General features: G+C 39.1%; 1 protein-coding gene across 4 annotated transcripts in view; it reads left to right on the top strand.

Moving 5' to 3' along the window:
- Positions 1-1,385: 1,385 nt before the first annotated feature.
- Positions 1,386-23,415, top strand: part of COL4A6 (collagen type IV alpha 6 chain) — a 316,262-nt gene continuing 294,232 nt past the window's right edge. For all 4 annotated transcript variants that reach the window (XM_019824148.1, XM_019824146.1, XM_019824147.1 and 1 more), the window contains exons 1-2: positions 1,386-1,657; positions 1,852-1,903. In XM_019824148.1, the coding sequence (XP_019679707.1) occupies positions 1,647-1,657; positions 1,852-1,903 (63 nt within the window). In that variant the 5' untranslated portion in view covers positions 1,386-1,646. The remainder of the gene's footprint in view (positions 1,658-1,851; positions 1,904-23,415) is intronic.

Raw genomic sequence — 23,415 nt, 5'->3', positions numbered from 1 at the left:
GATCACTCCGCTCCGGCTTTAGCCTGCACCAGCAACCTGCCAGGGAGTGACGCTCAGTTATTTGGGGGAGGGAAACTTTCAGGCCAGTTGACCGAGCACCGTAAGTCCAACCGGGAAGCTTTTCTATTTGTTCACTTGCACCTTCCGTTGGCATTACTCTTCCCTGCCCAGTCCCACTCTCATTCGTGAGATCCCCAAAGCCAATTACAAGTAGACCTTAGCTGGGACTATTTTTTTTCGCGGATGGATCTTGGAGGAAGTGTGCCTTTTATTGTTAATGGCTAGAAAGAAATTTTGGTCGCCGCTCCCAGGGCTGCTGGTGCTCTTTGCCTTACACCTGCTCGCAAGACAGTTTCTACATACAACAGAATATGTGAAAATATTAGAACTATATAAGTATATTTATATTATTAAATACATTCTTATAACCGAAGAATTAAGAAAATGAACATACATGTATGTGAAGACTTTATGCGTGTTATATACATCTAAGATTGAGGCGCATTCAGGAGATATTAGTAATTATCATATGGTTGGATGTTATTGTAATATAGTCATATATTTTTTATTTAACTGCATCGCTAAATGCCATAATTTTTACCTTTTATATTGAACCAACGTAAAAGGTATTGATTCTCATTGCGGTTGTGTTTCAGAAGGATTTAGTACAGGGAATTAAATAACTTTCTTGCAGTTGCCTTTAAAAGTAACACAAACACCAATTGGAAACGTTTATATAGAGTTAATGGCATTTGCACTGATGTTTCCCAAATAAAGTAGACTTGAACATTACTTTCGTAATCCTGATCTACAGATTGGTTAAAGTACCAACAGGCCCAGAAAATACTTTGTGTGGACTCCTGGGAAGATCTTTCGGAGATTTGCCCAAGAATTCTTCAGAACATTTCTGTTATCTCAGACCCTAGAATCTGTCACTTGGGAGTCTTTCAAGGCTTTGGACCTATTCATGGGGGCCCTCTCATCCTTAGGTTCTACTCCATTTTGGCTAGATTTCCAACTCCAGAAACCACCACCACCGCCACCCCCAAGAGCTTAGTATACAATCAATTAGAGCTTAGTATATACAATCAATTAGAATGAGTGTTGTATGCATTTGGGCCAAGTGTGCAAGTGCAGTTTGGGGCCCATTTGTAGAAGTCAGTCCTGTGCCCTAAATCTATTTATGTGTAATTGTTAACAGTGGTTTATGGAAGTGTATGCTGCATAGCTGCTTAGATCTTAGTCTTATAGGTCTCTATGGGCCTGTGCATGAAAACTATGCAGATGCGTGGGAATGTTATGTGCAGAGGTGCCTGAAAGTGAGAAAGACGCCCGGCTGCCCAAGGTAGGGGGGATGATTGACAACAGACAGCCCCGCCCCTTTCCCCTCCATTCCTTCCTCTCCTGGTGTATGGAACTATCTTTTGAGTGCGGCAAGTTGTAGCGGGCACCGCTGACTGTTTCCCTTTGGGGCACGTCTTATCTAGAAGCTGAATTTAGTTTCTTCCGAAGTGAGTCAGTTCTCCCCCCAAGCCCGTCCTCCCGAATAAGGAAGCAGCCGCCGAGCATCAGCGGAGCCCTGATGAGCCTGGGCTGTGGAGCCGCTTAGCAGTCTCCCGGGACCCAGCTCCGGAGGAGCCGCAAGCATGCACCCTGGGTGAGCTGTTGCTGCCCCGAGCTCCCCTCCCTCTTTTCCACTTTGAGCTACTTTGCCGGGCCAGGACTGTAGTTGTACTTATGTCATTGCAGAGAAAGTGGGGGCAGGCAGCAAGAAAGGGTCGGGGGCTATGGACAGACATAGGACCCCGGAGCCTAGAGAGCCCATGTTACTCACCGTTCCTCCTGTTTCAGGTTGTGGCTGCTCCTGGTTACGTTGTGCCTGACCGAGGAACTGGCCGGAGCGGTGAGTCTCTTCTCCTGACCCCTTTCCCTCTTCCTCCCTTGACCCCCTCTCCATTCCACTTGTGTTTGTGTTAGGGGGTTACAGAAGGTTGCACTGCGAAGTAGAGTTCACATCACTCTCGTTTCTAGTGGGAGTCAATGGGGTTCTTAGAGAGGAATAGCGCAGTGTCACACGTATGCCTTTGGGACTCAGGCATCTTTCTGTCCCAAAACTTCGTAGCGGGTTGAGAAAATAAAAGTAGAAGACACAAGAGGCACACATTTCCCAGCCTGTTCCCAGACGACTTAAGAGGAGTGACATCTGATGCCTTTCTCTGCATCTATCTCCAAGGAGGAAGAAATGTAATTTTCCCTGCTCTACAAGAACATGAATTGGCACACAGGTTTGAGAGTGGGAGGAGAGCACAAGGAGTGGGAATTGAAAGTGTACTGAAAATTATGGAAGTTAAGCTTAAGTATTTGCTTGTGAGTCCTTTGACAGTACCAGATGACAACATCTGGATTCTTTAACTACCTGAACTGAACTAATACCACTAATGGTGTTCAATTTCTGTCTGATGTTTCCTTCCACTGGTTTTCTGTGTCATCAAAAAGTTAAAAGTTAGTGTTTAGAATAGAAAAAAAAAATCTAAAAGTTAACATTTTATAGGCTGTTTAGATATCATCCATCAAATCAGCTAGGAACTGCAGGCAGAGGAATTTCTGTAGACATCTGGTCAAGAAAAGTTTAATGGATCCCAGAAAGTGGAGAGACCTCAAATGTAATTACTAGGATAATTTACCAAAGGTGGAATGACCCAAATAATCAGAGATGCTGCTGTTTTCCAGCCTCAGTAGCTGTTTATGCTGGCAGAAATAAAGTTAGCTGTTAAGTTCAAATATGAAGTTGTTCCAACTATTAACTACTATATCACTGCTCTACTTAATAAACTGTTAATAGCCAAAGTTACGCACTATATAGATGACAGATTAATATATATTCCAAATATTTACTTTGTAGGTTTTGACAATTTAAAATGATTGGCTGTATTTTTAATACTTAAAATGTTTTTAAATACTATTTATGGAGCCATACTTAATGCAACCCAATAAAATCGGCTAATAGTTTATGGGAGGAAAAAGGATTACTTTGTCCTGGCATATATCTTTAAGAAAATATTAGAGTGAAGTGAAATGATTTCTCTTATGAAAAGAGAATGATGCCAGAATACTTGACTTTTAACATCTTGTGACCCCCCCCCCACCCCCTAACTCAGAATATCAGCTCCTATGTAAGTAAATTCTAAACTTTGTAAACAGAAGTATTGATCTAGGGTTCTGCCTACTTCTCCATCTGATTCCTCCAGTACACAAGTTTACTTATGTGTTACCTTGAGACTCAATACTACATTTATTGAAAATGCCACGTTTTGATTAGTTAACAATTTGGGAATCTTGCCACTTGTAAAAATGTTATGCTTGGGCAGCATACCCTCCAGCAAAACCTTTATTTTCAGACTCTAGCTGATTGTATTCAGTGTACTTTGGGAGAAAAGGCATTAACAAATCATTCTAGATAGCTGGAGACTTCCCAAACACTGCATCTCATCACTTGATCTCCTTAAAAGTCACTGAAGGATTATGCCTTAATTCTTAGAAGTATTTAAGCATGTCTCCAAAATTAAGCACTGCTTTGGTGTGTGGATTTTAGATTCTGTGTCACTGTTTTACAGTGTCACCTGCTGTCAGTGTGAGTGACCCTGGTAAGACTAAAATAAACCTTGAGATACACTGACAATATTTTTTTTAACCTTGCTTATGTCCAGAGCTGCTTCCTTCACTGCTATTTACTCCTGCATAATATCTTTGGCAGTGTAAAGCTATTTTGTTTTCATTTTGTGGAAAATGGCAAAGAAGAAGAGGAGAGTCACAAGATAAGTTCTCAAAAGGTGACTTTTCTGAAGACAAGTTTCTTATTTGTTTTTACTCTTTGTACCGGATTCTCATCTATATTGGATGGTCTCATCTCCTCCTCTCAAGTCCAGTTTATCCTCTGGGTTTGTGATGTTTCACCTTTCAAGTGGTCTTAGATCTTTGTATTCTCTGTACCTTGTTTGACTAACATTAATGAAAAATAACTTACAACTAGGCTGACAAGGAACTAAGTTGTGGTTCTCTATAAGAAAATTTGTTCACTGTGAGAGTTAAGTTGCCAATAACATAATGTTGGTGAGCATTTGAGATAGGGTCTTTTAGGTGCTTTTGAGTTCTCTTTGTTTATAAAGCAGTGCTATTTAAAGGGATGGAAAGCTAAATGTTAAAACCTGGGATTAAAGAATGAGTTTCTGTAAACTTCTTTTAAAAGAATGATGATCTTCATTGAGGTGAAATATTGGCACAATTTATCTGAATGAGATAGAGCCTAGGATTTCAGAATATCCATAATCAGTTTTGGTTATTAAGTTCCTGAGGCACAGCACACAAAGATTTATTTAAACATAGTTTCTAACTTTCTAGGATTTCACTTTCTCAGACAATGGTGGTCATTACATTCCTTAAAAGATAAGATACCTAATGATAAATTATTATCTGCATGTACCTGCATCGTTTTAAAGAAAAGACTACAGGGGCGCCTGGGTGGCGCAGTCGGTTAAGCGTCCGACTTCAGCCAGGTCACGATCTCGCGGTCCGGGAGTTCGAGCCCCGCGTCAGGCTCTGGGCTGATGGCTCAGAGCCTGGAGCCTGTTTCCGATTCTGTGTCTCCCTCTCTCTCTGCCCCTCCCCCGTTCATGCTCTGTCTCTCTCTGTCCCAAAAATAAATAAACGTTGAAAGAAAAGAAAAGAAAAGACTACAAAGATTCATGTCTCGCCATAATAGGCCAACATGACCAGCAGTTAAAATATGCGCCCAAAGTAGTCAGGGTCCTTATTTTTTTGTCCCACTTTACCCTAAATCTGCTTTCATGGGTAGCTCTAATACAAGCAAGTATATTTGAAGTCAAAGCCTAATGAGAATCATTTGGGTGGAGAAGATGCAAAGGGGAGAAAATACACGTCTGGCTATTCCCTTCTGCAAAGAGCATAGGCAAAATGCCTTTAGCCACATTCAAATCAAGGTGTGATTGAAATACAAACTTCTTTCCTTAAAGTTGTAACCATAAATTCACCCATTTTATGTATACAATTCAATGATTTTTAGTAAATTTGCCAAGTTGTGCAACTATCACCATATCCAGTTTTAGAACATTTTCATCACTTTGTAAGATCCTTCATATCCAGTCATATCCCCATTCCCACCCCTAACCCCAAGCAAGCATGAATCTACTTTTTTATCTCTATATATTTTTCTTTTCTGGGTCTTTTCATATAACAGAATCATATAATATGTAATCTTTTGTTTGGCATCTTTCACTTAGCATAGTGTTTTTGAAGCTCATTCATGTTGTAGCGTGTATCAGTGTTTTACTCTATTGATATTGGCATTTAATATTGGTATTCCATTATGGATATACCCCATTTTGCTTATACATTCACCAGTTAATAGACATTGGGCTCTTTCCAGTTTTTGGCTATTATGAATAATGCTGTTATGAATATTAACATGTAAATCTTTGTGTGGACATACAATTTACTCTTCTTGAGTAGATATGTAGGAATAGATTTGCTGGGTCATATGAAAAATTTATATTTATGTTTATTTAAATATTTTTCCATTTTAAAATTGGGTTGTCTTATTATTAAGTCGTAAGAGTTCTTTGTATATTCTGGATACATGTCCTTTGCCATACATATAATTTGCAAATATTTTCTCCCAATCTGTGGATGATGGTTGGTCTTTTCATTTTCTCAGCATGAAAATTTAAAGTAGTCTTTTGCTATACTTGCTAGCAAATAACCTATATCAGATAGTTATGAATAATCACAATATATAACATGTATATGTGTGTGTACACCTAGAATATATCTCTTGGGATGACTGGGGATACTGATACATATGTATGAGTACATCATCAAGGGAATCTTCAAATGAATACATGAATGGATAACACATAACTGATAATGTGGCTACATTATTGACAGATCAAAAACAAACATTTCAAGACAGGAGAGGAGGGGAATTAGATATTAGTATTTAATGTGTTACTAAAGAAACAGATGTATAATTACATATCACAAATTTGTTTTATTATATTTATTGATGATTGTATTTCAATATAATTGGTTTCCACTGTAATCCCATGTGCTTTATTGAATATATTTAAATTTTTTTAATGTTTATTCATTTTTGAGAGCGAGAGAGACAGAGCATGAGTTGAGGAGGGACAGGGAGAGAGGGAGACACAGAATCTGAAGCAGGCTCCAGACACTGAGCTGCCAGCACAGAGCCCCATGCAGGACTTGAACCCACAAACCGTGAGTGAGATCATGACCTGAGCTGAAGTCGGACGCTTAACCGACTGAGCCACCCAGGCACCCCAAATACATTTAAAAATATTATTCTGAAAAGGAGTCCATAGGCTTCACTAGACTGCCAGAATAATCTATGACATTACAAAAAGAAACCCTGGTTATGCAATTGGATTTTAGAATAAACAAATTGTCACTTTCTAAGGCTTGTTCAGGCATGAGGGCATTTGTATTGACTACGAATACAAATAATCTGTTAGATTTTAGGCATATCATGGAGTCCCCAGTAAATATGCCCTTATATACTAGAATCTTATGATCCAGCCAGATCACAGGAGCAAAATATGCTGTTTCCCTAGTTACTTCCTTAATATAAGAATGAAATAATTCAACATCATATTGTAAGTCCTAGCCAGAGCAATTAAGCAAAAAAGAAATAAAGGCATCCAAACTGGAGAGGAAGAAATTGTCACTTTTTGTAGATGACATGATATTGTTATAGAAACCCCTAAAGATTCCATCAAAAAAAATGTTAGAACTAATAAATTCAGTAAAATTGCAGGATACAAAATTAATACACTAAAAAATCTGTTGTATTTCTTTACACTATTAAAGAACTATCAGAAAGAGAAAATAAGAAAACAATGCCATGCACAAGTGTATCAAAAATAATAAAATACCAGCGAATGAGTTTACCAAGAAGGTGAAACACCTGTACAGTGAAAAGTGTAAGACATTAATGAAAGAAATTGAAGGAGACACAAATAAATGAAAACATATTCTGTGTTCATGGATAGACAAAAATTAATATTGTTGAAATGTGCATACTACTCAAGCAACACACACAGATTCAGTGCAATCCCTATCAAAATTCTTGTGGTATCTTTCACAGAAATAGAGCAAACAATTCTAAAATTTGTATGGAACCATGAAAGATCTCAAATAGTCAAAGCAATCTTGAGAAAGAATAAGAAAGCTGGAGGCATCACACTCCCTGATTTCAAACTATATTACAGAACTATAGTAATTAAAACAGTATGGTATTGGCATAAAAACACATAGAACAATGGAAGAAAACAGAAAGCCCAGAAATAAACTCATGTATATATGGTCAATTAATTTGTGACAAAGGAGCCAAGAATATACAATGGGGAAAGGACAGTCTCTTCAATAAATAGTGTTGGAAAAATTGGACAGCCACATGCAAAACAATGAAACTGGATCACTATCTTAGACCATAAACAAAAATTAATTCAACATGCATTAAACACTTAAATATAGGACCCCAAACCATTAAACTCCTAGAAGAAAACATAGGCAATAAGCTCTTTTACATAGGTCTTAGAGATGATTGAATTGGATACCAAAAATAAATAAGTGGCACTACATCAAACAAAAAAGCTTCTGCATAGAAAAAGAAGCCATCAACAAAATGAAGAGGCAACCTACTGGAAGGGAGAAAATAATTACAAATCATATATCTTGTAACAGGCTAATATCTAAAATAGACAAAGAATTCATACAACTCAATAGCAAGAAAAAAAGAAGACCTATTAAAAATGAGCAGAGGATCTAAATAGGCATTTTTCCAAAAAAGACATACAGATAGCCAACAAGTACATTAAAATGTGTTCAATATCATTAATCTTCAGAGAAATGCATATCAAAACCACAGTGAGATATCACTTCACACATGTTGGAATAGCTAGCATCAAAAAGACAGTGATAACAGGTGTTGGTGAAGGTGTGGAGAAAAGAAAACCTTATGCACTGTTAGTAGGAATGTAAATTGGTGGGACCACTATGGAAAACAGTATGGAAGTTCCTCAAAAAATTAAAAATAGAGCTACCATGTGATCCAACAATTCTACTTCTGGGCATTTATTCAAAGAAAACAAACAAAAAAACAATTTGAAGAGATATACACACCCCCATATTCATTGCAGCATTATTTACAATAGCCAAGACATGCAAACAACTTAATTATTTATTGATAGATGAATGGATAAAGAATTTTCTACACACCCACACACAGTGGAATATTATTAACCCAAAAAAGAATGAAATTTTGCCATTTGCCAAAACATGGATGGACCTCAAGGACATTATGCTAAGTGAAATAAGTCACACAGAGAGAGACAAATATCATATAATCAATCTTATATGTGAAATCTAAAAAAAGAAAAACCAAGCTCATAGATATAGAGAACAGATTGGTGATTGCAAGAGGCAGGGAGTAGGGGATGGGAGAAATGGGTGAACTGTTTTTTTTTAGTTTCATAAATTGAATAAAATTTTTTAAAGAATGAAACAAATAGATCAATATCAATTGTCAATATGTATTAGTTTTTACTTGCCCCAATTATGTGAATAGTTCCATAATTTCACCACCATGCTTGGAGTATAGACTTGTCCTATTCTGTATGGATGACAGAACATACACACATAGAAAGAACTTATTAGGAAAGTGCCATGTTATATTAAACTATCAAGTCCTTTTAAGCTGACTATATGTCCCAGTGAGGTAGATCATAGGGCTCTAACTTGTTTTAAAATCTGATTAAATGTACATAAAAGACCTGATAAACATGCTCAAAGGAAAACAGTGATGGGAAAATTAGCTAAGAGCAATTATCCACTCTCTTACCATCTTTAATTATTCCCTCTCCTAGGATTTCTTTTCTGTTCTACTATAATGTCTCCTCCATTATAAAAAAAATAATTAAAAACATAGCTTTATTTTTCTCCATCACTCTAACCTTCTCATTCATATTGCCACCAAACTTCTGGTTATTGTCTACTGTTCTTCCACAACCATTTACCTCTAAGCCTATTACAGTCTAGACTGAGGCTATTCCACCAAAATTGCTGTCTTTCAAGTTACTAATAGCTGCCTAACTACCGAGCCCAGTGGATTCTTTTCAGTTCCCATTCTATCTGACTTATCTATTGGGTTTTCCTCCAGTTTTATTGAGAAATAACTGGCATACATCACTGTATAAATTTACGTCATACAGCATGATGGTTTGATTTATATGTATTGTGAAAAGATTATCACAATAGGTTTAGCAAACATACATCTTCCCATATAGATACAATAAAAAGAAAAAAGGGGAAAAAGTTTTTCTCCTTGTGATGAAAACTCTCAGGAATTACTCTCTTAACATCTTTCCTATATACCATACAGCAACGTTAGCTGTAGTCATCGTGTGTACATTACATCCCTAGTACTTATTTACCTTAAAACTGGAAGTTTATACCTTTTGAACACCTTCTTCCAATTCTCCTTCCCCCCATCCTCTGCCTCTGGCAACCACAAGTCTGATCTCTCTACTGTAGTGTTGGGCATTTTCCAATCATTCTGAAACTACCTTTACTTTTTTAACTTTCAAGACACTATGTCTCATTATTTATCCTTGTACTTCTCAGATATTTTTATTTGATTCATTCAACATTTTTTACTGAGCAAGCACTATATTCTAAACAGTATGTCAGGCTCGGATGACACAGTGATGAACAAGTCTGATCTGATCTTTGCTGTCATAGAGCTTATAATCTTCATTACTCTCTGGTCCTAAAATGGTGCTTTTTTTCCTCAGCATTTTATCCTTTGCCTTCTTCTTGCGTCAACAGTTTTAACTATGACTCCTATACATTGATGACTATCAATTTATATTTCCAACTTAGACATGTCTTTTGAGTTCCAAACCTATATTTCCAATTACCTAGTAAGCCCTTGTACTTGGATATCAATTCGTTGATACATACAAAACACTTAAAACAGTGCCTAGAGCACTCAACCAATGCCAGCTATTATTATTTTCTATTGCCCCAGCACAATGTATCCAAAAATGAAACTGTTTTCCAATCCTTTCCATGACAATCCAACCTGCTGTTCTCTCTCTTTTCTATCTTTGTGAAATATCACTATTTACCCAGTTTCAAGCAAGAAACTATAGAATCAGCCACTAACTCCCATTATCTCCATCCTTCTCACCAAGCTCCATTAGTTTTACCAAAAATCTGTAGAATCTAGCTATTCCATTCATATTCTATTGGTTACAAATCTCATCATCATGTATCAATAGCCTCTTAACTAGTTTTTCTACCTCCTGACTTCATTCTAATCTCTGCACCGCCACCAGAGTTATTTTACTAACAGCAAATACAATTACGTTATCTCCTCATTTCAAACCTTTGTTGGTTTCTCGTTTCTTGCAGTATTAAAATACATACTCCTTAGATTAGCACATTTAAGGGCCTTCATTATCTGGCCCCAACTACCATTCTAGCCTCATGTCTGTGTGGTTTTTTTCTTGCCAGCCCTCCTTCTCTAGCTCATAGTGTACATTACACTTCATTCAGACTGAACTCTCTATTTCCAAACTACCTTAGGTTCTTTCCTATCTCTTTGCTTTTACATATGTTGTCCTCCTTACTTGGAATGTGTTGCTCCATTATTTACACTTTCTCCTCTACCTAGGGAACTCCTACTCAACCTTTAATACTCAGATAAAATGTTATTTTTTCTATGAAACCATCCCAGACCTCTTCAGAAAGAAAGTGTTCTTCCTTCCCCCCAGATTCCAAGGTTCTTTGGGCCTCCTTGTAGCCCCTGCCATGTAGTCATGAAAGTCCTGTGCTTACTTGTCTGTGTTGCCCTGTTCAGCCTTGTATATACAATGTCCAAGATACTGCCAACCATATAGTGGGTGATCAACAAGTGACTTTCAAACGAGTAAGCAGATTTATTCCTAATGGCCTGCAACAACTGCCTTTTCCTTGTCTACCTTAACAGTTACTAGTGTTAACTCTAATAACAATTGCTTTGATGGCAAAATAGCAATCTTTTTCAATAGTGTAACATAGAAGAGAAAAGACTCTGGAATCAGACTTGTGTTTGAATTCTGCCTCTGCCCTCTAACAGTTCCTAGCTGTGGGACTTAGGGCAACTCAACTTACCTTCCTGAGACTCAGTTTTGTCATCAGTAAAAGTTGCATAATGACATCTTCCTCTCGAGAGTGCTGTGTGGTTAGAAGAAATAACATATGTGAGATTACCATTCACAACATATGTGCTGAATTCCCCTTCTGTCCCCCCTGTAGGCATTCTTGATTTCTTTTATTCTTGAGGGAAAACTAAAAAAGGATTCCCCAATTTTGACAACTGGTACATGACAAGGTGAGAAAAAGGGAGATGTCAAAGTAGCCTCTCTCCTCCACAGACTGTATGTCTGGAAGATTGGCTCTGTTTCTCAGTTGTCCCCCTTATCTCTTTTTCCCTCTTCTACCACATTAAAAGTGACATATAATTTCTAGTGCTTTAAGTTTACAAAGTATTTTCTCAATATTATTTTATCAGCTGCTCACAGTGACCCCGTGAAATATACAGGGCAAATATTTTCAGCCCAGAGGGATTAACTGATTTATTCAAGATCACACATCCAGCGAATGGCAGCATTTGGGTTAAAACCCACTATACGGTGCTGTCTCTCTAATTCAGGCATTTTATCGTCTCTTATCTGGACTCCTACAACAGACCTGACTGTTCTGGATTCAGTCTTCCACTGCCTCCTACCTTCTTTCCTGATATCCATCTTCTCTGCAAGCAAAGGCCTTATTCTAAAACACAAATATGATCGTACCACTCCAACGTTTGTGAAAGCTCCTTATACCCATCATCATCTGGCCCTGCCTACCCATTTGATTCCATCTGCTGTTATTGTTCTAGAACTGATGTTTAGATCACAGTTATACTTTTGATGTTGGCTCAACATGCCATGCATAGTCACTCCTGCTTTTCCTTCTGTTTGAAACACCCTTCTTTTCTCATCCCCTGCTTTCCTCCTGTCTCTGCAGATGGACATATTATTCTTCCCTTAAGGCCCACTTCAGTGAATATTTTTCTGAAACGACTCCTTTCTATCCTTCTGTCTCTCCTTCTGTTTTTCCTTCTTTCTTTCCTTCAAAATGGTATTCATTTAGTGCCTACTATGTGCCAAACACTGTAGTCATCCCTGTCGTTTGAAGGGCCATGGCAAGTACTAAGCCAGGGTGGCTGGAGTGTGAGGGTCGAAGTGGAGGGAAGTCGGCAAGGATGGTGTAAGAGGAGGCTGGAGGAATAGGAAAGAGCTAGACATTCCCTGCACTCTTGTTGGCTCCCTGACTCCGCAGAGCATTTACCTAATACCTGTGGTAAGGTGTATTTCCCTAGATGGAGGATGATAGGCATCATAGTTATTGCTGGCCACCTACTCTGTGTTCAGCACTGACAAACACTTCATGCATGGTGGGCTCAAATCTGTGGCACAAATCTGCCCATTCCAGGTTTATAAAATTTAGGGAAGCCGTATGTGTCTTTTCTCAAGCTCTTTTTGTGTTCCATGCCTAAGTCTGGAGGTCTACTTCCTAATTTTTTTTTTTCCTTTATGGATTATAGTGTGGTCAAAAAATAGAAAACTCCAAATCTGGAGCCAGATGTTCCTGGGCTCAAATATAGACTCCAGAACAAACTATGGCCTGAGGACCATTCACTAAATATATTAACAGCTGTAAAATTATTACTATTGTTATTCTTCTCTGATCACTCACTGTGACTTCCTGTGTGCTAGGAATGAGTAGTGAACACATTTGATGGGACATTTTAGAGAAAATTGCTTAATTATTTGTTGAATTCCTGTCTCAAGCTTCCTAGGGGAGAAGAGGAGGTAGAATTGTTACACTGGTTCCAGTTTCTCCAAAGTCCTCTACCTCTGTGGCCTTACCTTTGTGACCCTCTGTGGAGACCAAAGTCCCAAGTAAAGATTACATCTCAAGGGAGCTCCTCAGGCATCTTTGAAGTCCTAGTTCCCCTTTGTCTAACAACAATAGGGCTAGTTTGCCATTATCTTTCAATTTGGTTTACTTGTACTGGGGGGGGGGGGGCAGTTGGTGCTCTTCAGTGGCCTTAAAGCTCTACAGCATTTACCTCAGAGAGACCAGGCTTTCTGGGACTCCTGGCCAAGAGGCTGAACTGGTCCTTTGGGAGACAGATTCTGTGTTGAGGAGGGAATAAAAGTTAAGTGGTATTTCTCCTTGCTCTCTGAAGCTTTGAATGACCATTTTTTTTCTTACCCAGAGGGAAGAGGGTTGGCAGAGACAATTGAAAATGCCTAGAATCTCTAAATTGTTTGTAAGTGTCGCAGATCCCTTAAAGATGAGGATTAATTTTAGACTTACAAGATTTATGTGACCTTGCCTTGGAGATAAGATTAAGTTGCATAAATACTTACCAGCACCTAGCCTGCAACTAGATATCCAGAGCATGCTCAAAGATAATAACGTTCATATTGATGTTGATAATGATGAAGAAAAAGAATGACTAGAGCATTTTTCAAAATTTACAGTAGACCCTTTTCTCCCCAAACTTTTTTCATATGACCCCCAATATAATATCCAAATTTTTTCATATGATGCCCAATATAAAATCCAAACCAAAATAGCTGTTTTGCGGGGCACCTGGGTGGCTCAGTCAGTTAAGCGTCTGACTTCGGCTCAGGTCATGATCTCATGGTTCATGAGTTCCAGAACCGCGTCTATCTCTGAACTGACAGGTTAGAGCCTGGAGCCTGCTTCGGATTCTGTCTCCTTCTCTTTCTGTTCTTCCCCTGCTCATGCTGTGTCTGTGTGTGTCTCTCTCTCAAAAACAAATAAATATTTAAAAATTTTTGAAAAAAAAACCTATAGGAGGGTTGGAAGATGGCAGCGTAGGAGGATGCTGGGCTCACCGCGCGTACTGCTGATCACTTAGATTCCACCTACACCTGCCTAACTAACCCAGAAAACCACCAGAAGACTAGCAGAACGGAGTCTCCGGAATCAAGCGCAGACTAGAGGCCCACGGAAGAGGGTAGGAAGGGCGGAGAGGCGGTGCGCGCTCCACGGACTGGCGGGAGGGAGCCCCCGAGTCTGGCTTGCAAAAGCGGAGGGGCCTGACGGACTGTGTTCTGACAGCAAGCGTGACTTAGCATCTGGGAGGTCATAAGTTAACAACTCTGCTTGGAAAGCGGGAAGGCTGGAGGACAAAGGGAGGGAGAGCTGCTGAGCCCCCGGACGACAGAGCTCAGTTTGGTGGGGAACAAAGGCGCTCGCCAGTGCCATCTCCCTCGCCCATCCCCCAGCCAAAATCCCAAAGAGAACCAGTTCCTGCCAGGGAACTTGCTCACTCCGCCAAAACAGCCAACTCTGTGCTTCTGCGGAGCCAAACCTCCGGCAGCGGATCTGACTCCCTCCCGCTGCCACAGGGCCCCTCCTGAAGTGGATCACCTAAGGAGAAGCGAGCTGAGCCTGCCCCTCCTGCCCCCGTACATCTTGCTTACCCACCCCAGCTAATACGTCAGATCCCCAGCATCACAAGCCTGGCAGTGTGCAAGTAGCCCAGACGGGCCACACCACCCCACAGTGAATCCCGCCCCTAGGAGAGGGGAAGAGAAGGCACACACAGTCTGACTGTGGCCCCAGTGGTGGGCTGGGGGCAGACATCACGTCTGACTGCAGCCCCGCCCACCAACTCCAGTTATACACCACAGCACAGGGGAAATGCCCTGCAGGTCCTCACCATGCCAGGGACTATCCAAAATGACCAAGCGGAAGAATTCCCCTCAGAAGAATCTCCAGGAAATAACAACAGCTAATGAACTGATCAAAAAGGATTTAAATAATATAACAGAAAGTGAATTTAGAATAATAGTCATAAAATTAATCGCTGGGCTTGAAAACAGTATACAGGACAGCAGAGAATCTCTTGCTACAGAGATCAAGGGACTAAGGAACAGTCACGAGGAGCTGAAAAGCGCTTTAAACGAAATGCAAAACAAAATGGAAACGATGACGGCTCGGATTGAAGAGGCAGAGGAGAGAATAGGTGAACTAGAAGATAAAGTTATGGAAAAAGAGGAAGCTGAGAGAAACAGACATAAAAAAATCCAGGAGTATGAGGGGAAAATTAGAGAACTAAGTGATACACTAAAAAGAAATAATATACGCATAATTGGTATCCCAGAGGAGGAAGAGAGAGGGAAAGGTGCTGAAGGGGTACTTGAAGAAATAATAGCTGAGAACTTCCCTGAACTGGGGAAGGAAAAAGGCATTGAAATCCAAGAGGCACAGAGAACTCCCTTCAGACGGAACTTGAATCGATCTTCTGCACGACATATCATAGTGAAACTGGCAAAATACAAGGATAAAGAGAAAATTCTGAAAGCAGCAAGGGATAAACGTGCCCTCACATATAAAGGGAGACCTATAAGACTCGTGACTGATCTCTCTTTTGAAACTTGGCAGGCCAGAGAGAATTGGCACGATATCTTCAGTGTGATAAACAGAAAAAATATGCAGCTGAGAATCCTTTATCCAGCAAGTCTGTCATAGAAGGAGAGATAAAGGTCTTCCCAAACAAACAAAAACTGAAGGAATTTGTCACCACTAAACCAGCCCTACAAGAGATCCTAAGGGGGACCCTGTGAGACAAAGTACCAGAGACATCGCTACAAGCATAAAACATACAGACATCACAATGACTCTAAACCCGTATCTTTCTATAATAACACTGAATGTAAATGGATTAAATGCGCCAACCAAAAGACATAGGGTATCAGAATGGATAAAAAAACAAGACCCATCTATTTGCTGTCTACAAGAGACTCAGTTTAGACCTGAGGACACCTTTAGATTGAGAGTGAGGGGATGGAGAACTATTTATCATGCGACTGGAAGCCAAAAGAAAGCTGGAGTAGCCATACTTATATCAGACAAACTAGACTTTAAATTAAAGGCTGTAACAAGAGATGAAGAAGGACATTATATAATAGTTACAGGGTCTATCCATCAGGAAGAGCTAACAATGATAAATGTCCATGCGCCGAATACTGGAGCCCCCAAATATATAAAACAATTACTCATAAACATAAGCAACCTTATTGATAAGAATGTGGTAATTGCAGGGGACTTTAACACCCCACTTACAGAAATGGATAGATCATCTAGACACACGGTCAATAAAGAAACAAGGGCCCTGAATGAGACATTGGATCAGATGGACTTGACAGATATATTTAGAACTCTGCATCCCAAAGCAACAGAATATACTTTCTTCTCGAGTGCACATGGAACCTTCTCCAAGATAGATCATATACTGGGTCACAAAACAGCCCTTCATAAGTTTACAAGAATTGAAATTATACCATGCATACTTTCAGACCACAATGCTATGAAGCTTGAAATCAACCACAGGAAAAAGTCTGGAAAACCTCCAAAAGCATGGAGGTTAAAGAACACCCTACTAACGAATGAGTGGGTCAACCAGGCAATTAGAGAAGAAATTATAAAATATATGGAAACAAACGAAAATGAAAATACAACAATCCAAACGCTTTGGGACGCAGCGAAGGCAGTCCTGAGAGGAAAATACATTGCAATCCAGGCCTATCTCAAGAAACAAGAAAAATCCCAAATACAAAATCTAACAGCACACCTAAAGGAACTAGAAGCAGAACAGCAAAGGCAGCCTAAACCCAGCAGAAGAAGAGAAATAATAAAGATCAGAGCAGAAATAAACAATATAGAATCTAAAAAAACTGTAGAGCAGATCAACGAAACCAAGAGTTGGTTTTTTGAAAACATAAACAAAATTGACAAACCTCTAGCCAGGCTTCTCAAAAAGAAAAGAGAGATGACCCAAATAGATAAAATCATGAATGAAAATGGAATTATTACAACCAATCCCTCAGAGATACAAACAATCATCAGGGAATACTATGAAAAATTATATGCCAACAAACTGGACAACCTGGAAGAAATGGACAAATTCCTAAACACCCACACACTTCCAAAACTCAAACTGGAGGAAATAGAAAGCTTGAACAGACCCATAACCAGTGAAGAAATTGAATCAATTATCAAAAATCTCCCAACAAATAAGAGTCCAGGACCAGATGGCTTCCCTGGGGAATTCTACCAGACATTTAAAGCAGAAATAATACCTATCTTTCTCAAGCTATTCCGAGAAATAGAAAGGGAAGGAAAACTTCCAGACTCATTCTATGAAGCCAGTATTACTTTGATTCCTAAACCAGACAGAGACCCAGTAAAAAAAGAGAACTACAGGCCAATATCCCTGATGAATATGGATGAAAAAATTCTCAATAAGATACTAGCAAATCGAATTCAACGGCATATAAAAAGAATTATTCACCATGACCAAGTGGGATTCATTCCTGGGATGCAGGGTTGGTTCAACATTCGCAAATCAATCAACGTGATACATCACATTAACAAAAAAAAAAGAGAAGAACCATATGATCCTGTCAATCAATGCAGAAAAGGCCTTTGACAAAATCCAGCACCCTTTCTTAATAAAAACCCTTGAGAAAGTCGGGATAGAAGGAACATACTTAAACAACATAAAAGCAGTTTATGAAAATCCCACAGCTAACATCATCCTCAATGGGGAAAAACTGAGAGCTTTTTCCCTGAGATCAGGAACACGACAGGGATGCCCACTCTCACCGCTGTTGTTTAACATAGTGTTGGAAGTTCTAGCATCAGCAATCAGACAACAAAAGGAAATCAAAGGCATCAAAATTGGCAAAGATGAAGTCAAGCTTTCGCTTTTGCAGATGACATGATATTATACATGGAAAATCCGATAGACTCCACCAAAAGTCTGCTAGAACTGATACAGGAATTCAGCAAAGTTGCAGGATACAAAATCAATGTACAGAAATCAGTTGCATTCTTATACACTAACAATGAAGCAACAGAAAGACAAATAAAGAAACTGATCCCATTCACAATTGCACCAAGAAGCATAAAATACCTAGGAATCAATCTAACCAAAGATGTAAAAGATCTGTATGCTGAAAACTATAGAAAGCTTATGAAGGTAATTGAAGAAGATATAAAGAAATGGAAAAACATTCTGTGCTCATGGATTGGAAGAATAAATATTGTCAAAATGTCAATACTACCCAAAGCTATCTACACATTCAATGCAATCCCAATCAAAATTGCACCAGCATTCTTCTCAAAACTAGAACAAGCCATCCTAAAATTCATATGGAACCACAAAGGCCCCGAATAGCCAAAGTAATTTTGAAGAAGACCAAAGCAGGAGGCATCACAATCCCAGACTTTAGCCTCTACTACAAAGCTGTCATCATCAAGACAGCATGGTATTGGCACAAAAACAGACACATAGACCAATGGAATAGAATAGAAACCCCAGAACTAGACCCACAAACGTATGGCCAACTCATCTTTGACAAAGCAGGAAAGAACATCCAATGGAAAAAAGACAGCCTCTTTAACAAATGGTGCTGGGAGAACTGGACAGCAACATGCAGAAGGTTGAAACTAGACCACTGTCTCACACCATTGACAGAAATAAACTCAAAATGGATAAAGGACCTGAATGTGAGACAGGAAACCATCAAAACCTTAGAGGAGAAAGCAGGAAAAGCCCTCTCTGACCTCAGCCATAGCAATCTCTTACTCGACACATTCCAAAGGCAAGGGAATTAAAAGCAAAAATGAATTACTGGGACCTTATGAAGATAAAAGGCTTCTGCACAGCAAAGGAAACAACCAACAAAACTAAAAGGCAACCAACAGAATGGGAAAAGATATTTGCAAATGACATATCAGACAAAGGGCTAGTATCCAAAATCTATAAAGAGCTCACCAAACTCCACACCCGAAAAACAAATAACCCAGTGAAGAAATGGGCAGAAAACATGAATAGACACTTCTCTAAAGAAGACATCCGGATGGCCAACAGGCCCATGAAAAGATGTTCAACGTCGCTCCTTATCAGGGAAATACAAATCAAAACCACACTCAGATATCACCTCACGCCAGTCAGAGTGTCCATAATGAACAAATCAGGAGACTATAGATGCTGGAGAGGATGTGGAGAAACGGGAACCCTCTTGCATTGTTGGTGGGAATGCAAATTGGTGCAGCCGCTCTGGAAAGCAGTGTGGAGGTTCCTCAGAAAATTAAAAATAGACCTACCCTATGACCCAGCAATAGCACTGCTAGGAATTTACCTAAGGGATACAAGAGTACTGATGTTTAGGGGCACTTGTACCCCAATGTTTAGAGCAGCACTCTCAACAATAGCCAAATTATGGAAAGAGCCTAAATGTCCATCAACTGATGAATGGATAAAGAAATTGTGGTTTATATACACAATGGAATACTACGTGGCAATGAGAAAGAATGAAATATGGCCTTTTGTAGCAACGTGGATGGAACTGGAGAGTGTGATGCTAAGTGAAATAAGCCATACAGAGAAAGACAGATACCATATGGTTTCACTCTTATGTGGATCCTGAGAAACTTATCAGGAACCCATGGGGGAGGGGAAGAAAAAAAAAAAAGAGGTTAGAGTGGGAGGGAGCCAAAGCATAAGAGACTGTTAAAAACTGAGAACAAACTGAGGGTTGATGGGGGGTGGGAGGGAGGGGAGGGTGGGTGATGGGTATTGAGGAGGGCACCTTTTGGGATGAGCACTGGGTGTTGTATGGAAACCAATTTGACAATAAATTTCATATATTGAAAAAAAATAAAAAAAAATAAAAGCTTTGATGAGGAAAAAAAAAAAGAAAAAAAACCTATATAGCTGTTTTGTCAGTAAGTAAATGTTTTTAACATTTATTTTTTTGTAAAGTCAGTAAGAAGGAAGAGATTGAGAAAAAAAATAAAAATCTGAAATTGAGAGCTATTAGCAGTCTTGGTGTCCAGCTTTTGTTTTATTTTGGTTATAGAATATGAAGAAAATTCTGATTTACCCCAATAAATAGTAGACATCATAGGGTGAGGGCTCTTTCATTTAACACCTGGTCTTGCCATTATCAGGATACACTTTAGTTAAACAGATGTGGCAAGAGAATCTATATTTCTAGGTATACAGACACTACCTTCTCTCTCTTCTCTCTCTCAGGCATACACATAAATACGCATTGTTACCTTGTTAAGTTGGCAACACACATTAACACAATCAGTGGTTTCTGATGAGTTAATGCTTGGTATGTAACCCATTTAGATGCTTCATGCTGTCTTTTATTGCAGTTTTAAAATAGCTTAAATATATATATATATATATATATATATTTAAATGAAATTAAAATTAGATGTTGCAGAACTGTTGCGATACCTACACAATTTTAAAACACCGAATTATATAATAATTGGGAATTAAACTTCATAGGACAGAATGAGGTGCTATAGAAGGTGAGAGAAGAAAGGTTGGTATGGGTTGTAGTTGGGGAAGGCTTCACAGAAGTAGGATTTGTGCCAGGACTGAAGGGACTAGTAAAAAATGAGTGGTAAATGTGAATACTCTATGTTCTACATATTCCAGGACATCCTTGATTTCCATTTTCCGTCTCTAAGCCGTTATAAATGTATTTGTCCAGAAAGATGATCCATCTTTGATTTAAAATTTTTTTAACGTTTATTTACTTTGAGAGAGAGAGAGACAGAGTGCGAGCGAGGGAGGGGCAGAGAGAGAGGGAGATACAGAATCTGAAGCAGCCTCCAGGCCCTGAGCTGTCAGCACAGAGCCTGATGCGGGGCTTGAATCCACGAGCTCATAGATCATGACCTGAGCCAAAGTCGGACCCTTAAGTGACTAAGCCACCTAGGTGCCCCTCATCTTTGATTTAAAAATGTAGCACTGTTAAGTCATCAGAGAGACAAACTGATCAGAGCATGAGGAAAAATATGGAGGAGGTATCAGGGTGCAACATCTTTGAGGAAACTAGGAATAGGTCCTTTCTTCCAGGCAATCATAGCTCCCTGCCATGTCTCACTCCTTGCTGACCAGTGAGCAGTCTAAATTTCAGTTCCCACTTGCACCCTCAGTCAAGTTTACTTTGGCAGTGGACCCTATGAACACTCATACACTGTAGCCCTAGCAGGAATGAATATGGTTAAGTAGAGGACAGTGAGCAGAGCTACCTGGCTAAAACACAGCAGTAGAGGGAAATGACTACAGATAATTGGAGCAGAGTCAGGCCATGGAGGCCTAAAAGCCAGGCAGAGAAGAATTTGGCTACAACGCACTGTATTGAATGCTGCGATCAGTGGATTTTTTGCCCATTCTTCTTGGGCCAGACAGTTGCCTATACAAATAACTCCCTATATCCTATGTGTCAAATGTAAATGCACATACCAAGAGTCTTCTTTTTTATTTACATTTTCATTATAAAGACAAATACTAGCTTTAACCAGTTTTTGCCTTTAGTTTTTTCCTCTATATATGATGCTCCTAAATCACCTCTTTTATCCTTCCCCTGCTCAAGAAGTTGTAACATCACCTAGACACCTAGTCGATTAAAATTTCCTATTTCTCCCCCAACTTCCCCAATCTCTCCCTACTGGACTGCCAGAAGAATTGAAGGCACAGTGGTCAAGTTGGAAGAAACCCATAGCTTTTTCTGGTTTGATGCCCAGTACCTGTTTGGAGCGTTCAGCCTGAGCTCTCCTGTCTTGAAGCCATGAGAGAAGCTTGAAGCTCACACTCTCTCTCCCTAATGGCCATGAGAGCAAAAGGTGCTGACAGAGATTGCTGCTTCTTTGTCCAATGACTCCCAGTTTATCCCCTCCCAGTCAGAGTATTAGTGGGGAAAAGAGAGTTCTGCCATAAAACATTGTTCTTTAGAGCTAAATTGACAGCAGTTCCTTTGTCTATTTTGAAGGATCACTCAATGCATTTCTACATGTCCATTTCTCTGTAAGTTTGGTTATGCCTTCCTGTATACCTGTGAGAGTATGTCTTTAATTAAGGTTTTTTTGTTTGTCAGGTTTTTTTTTTCTTTTTACTGTTAAGTGTCCATTACTGTTTTAAAAAACATTTTTGAAACAATCTCAGCATTACAGAAAAGTTTCAAGAATGGTACAAAAAAATTGTTCTTTAACATTTTGAGGGTAATATGCCAATGTAATGTCACATAATTCCTTAATACTTCAGTGTACATTTCCTTCCAACAAAGATATTCTTGGGGCACCTGGGTGGCTCAATCAGTTAAACATCCGACTTCAGCTCAGGTCATGATCTCAACGGTTCTTGAGTTTGAGTCCTGTATAGGGCTCCTTGCTGTCAGCGCAGAGCCTGCTTTGGATCCTTTGTCCCCTGCTCTGTTCCCCTCCCCTGCACATGCTCTATCTCTCTCTCTCAAAAATGAATAAACATTAAAAAAATATTCTCCTATATAACATTTTTCTATTTAAAAAGTTAATAACAAAACAAAAAATGCTTTATATAAAATATTACATAAAATAATATAATGAACATTCATAATCATGTAATGAACATAATATAATGAATATATGAGCATCACTCAGCTTAAGAAATAAAATATTACCAGTGCAATTGAAACCACCTGTGTATCACTCCCACAGGTCCGTGTCCATCATCTTATTATATATCATTCATTCATAACTTGGAATTTCTCTGTGGGTTTCAGGTGGGTCTATGAGTGCCCCAACATTGTATGTAAATTAGATATGTATGTACATTTTTCTGGGGCGAAAAAGTCCATAGCTTTGATGAGATCTACAGGGATAAAGGTAAACTGTATGCAAAGCACTGTATTTCATGAAAGAATGGTCTACAGTTAGTGTACATCCTTTTCTGCCACTCATTTATTGTTTAGCCCTTTGTCTTCTGGCTTTCTTCCCAACCAACTCACTGAAATTAACTTCTTAAGAGTTACTTCTTAATCGCCAAAATTGAATTGCTTCTCTTCATTGAACTACCAGTAGCATCTTACTCTTGGTTCACATATCCTTCTAGGCTCTCTCCTGCATCTTCCTTGACATTCTTCTGTCTCCTTTGAAAAATAACACTCAAAGTCTCATTCAAAAATTACATTTGAAAATTGTAATACCTACCTCATGTGGCTGGGAGTATTGACTATAATATGCAGGAAGTAGCTGGTTGTTGTATGTGCTTCAACAAATGATAGCTATTATTGGCAATTAATTCTCATATCATTGTGGCACAGCTCATCATCTCCCAGCACCCCCATGTAAGGTGTCAGTAATGGACAGAGGTCATTTCAAGTAGACAGCCTGTAATTACCA

Source organism: Felis catus, chromosome X, assembly GCF_018350175.1.
Source record: "Felis catus isolate Fca126 chromosome X, F.catus_Fca126_mat1.0, whole genome shotgun sequence".
NCBI classification, from domain to species: Eukaryota; Metazoa; Chordata; class Mammalia; order Carnivora; family Felidae; genus Felis; species Felis catus.
The sequence above is the reverse complement of the archived record's forward strand: the minus strand, read 5'-3'. Positions and strand labels throughout refer to the sequence as shown.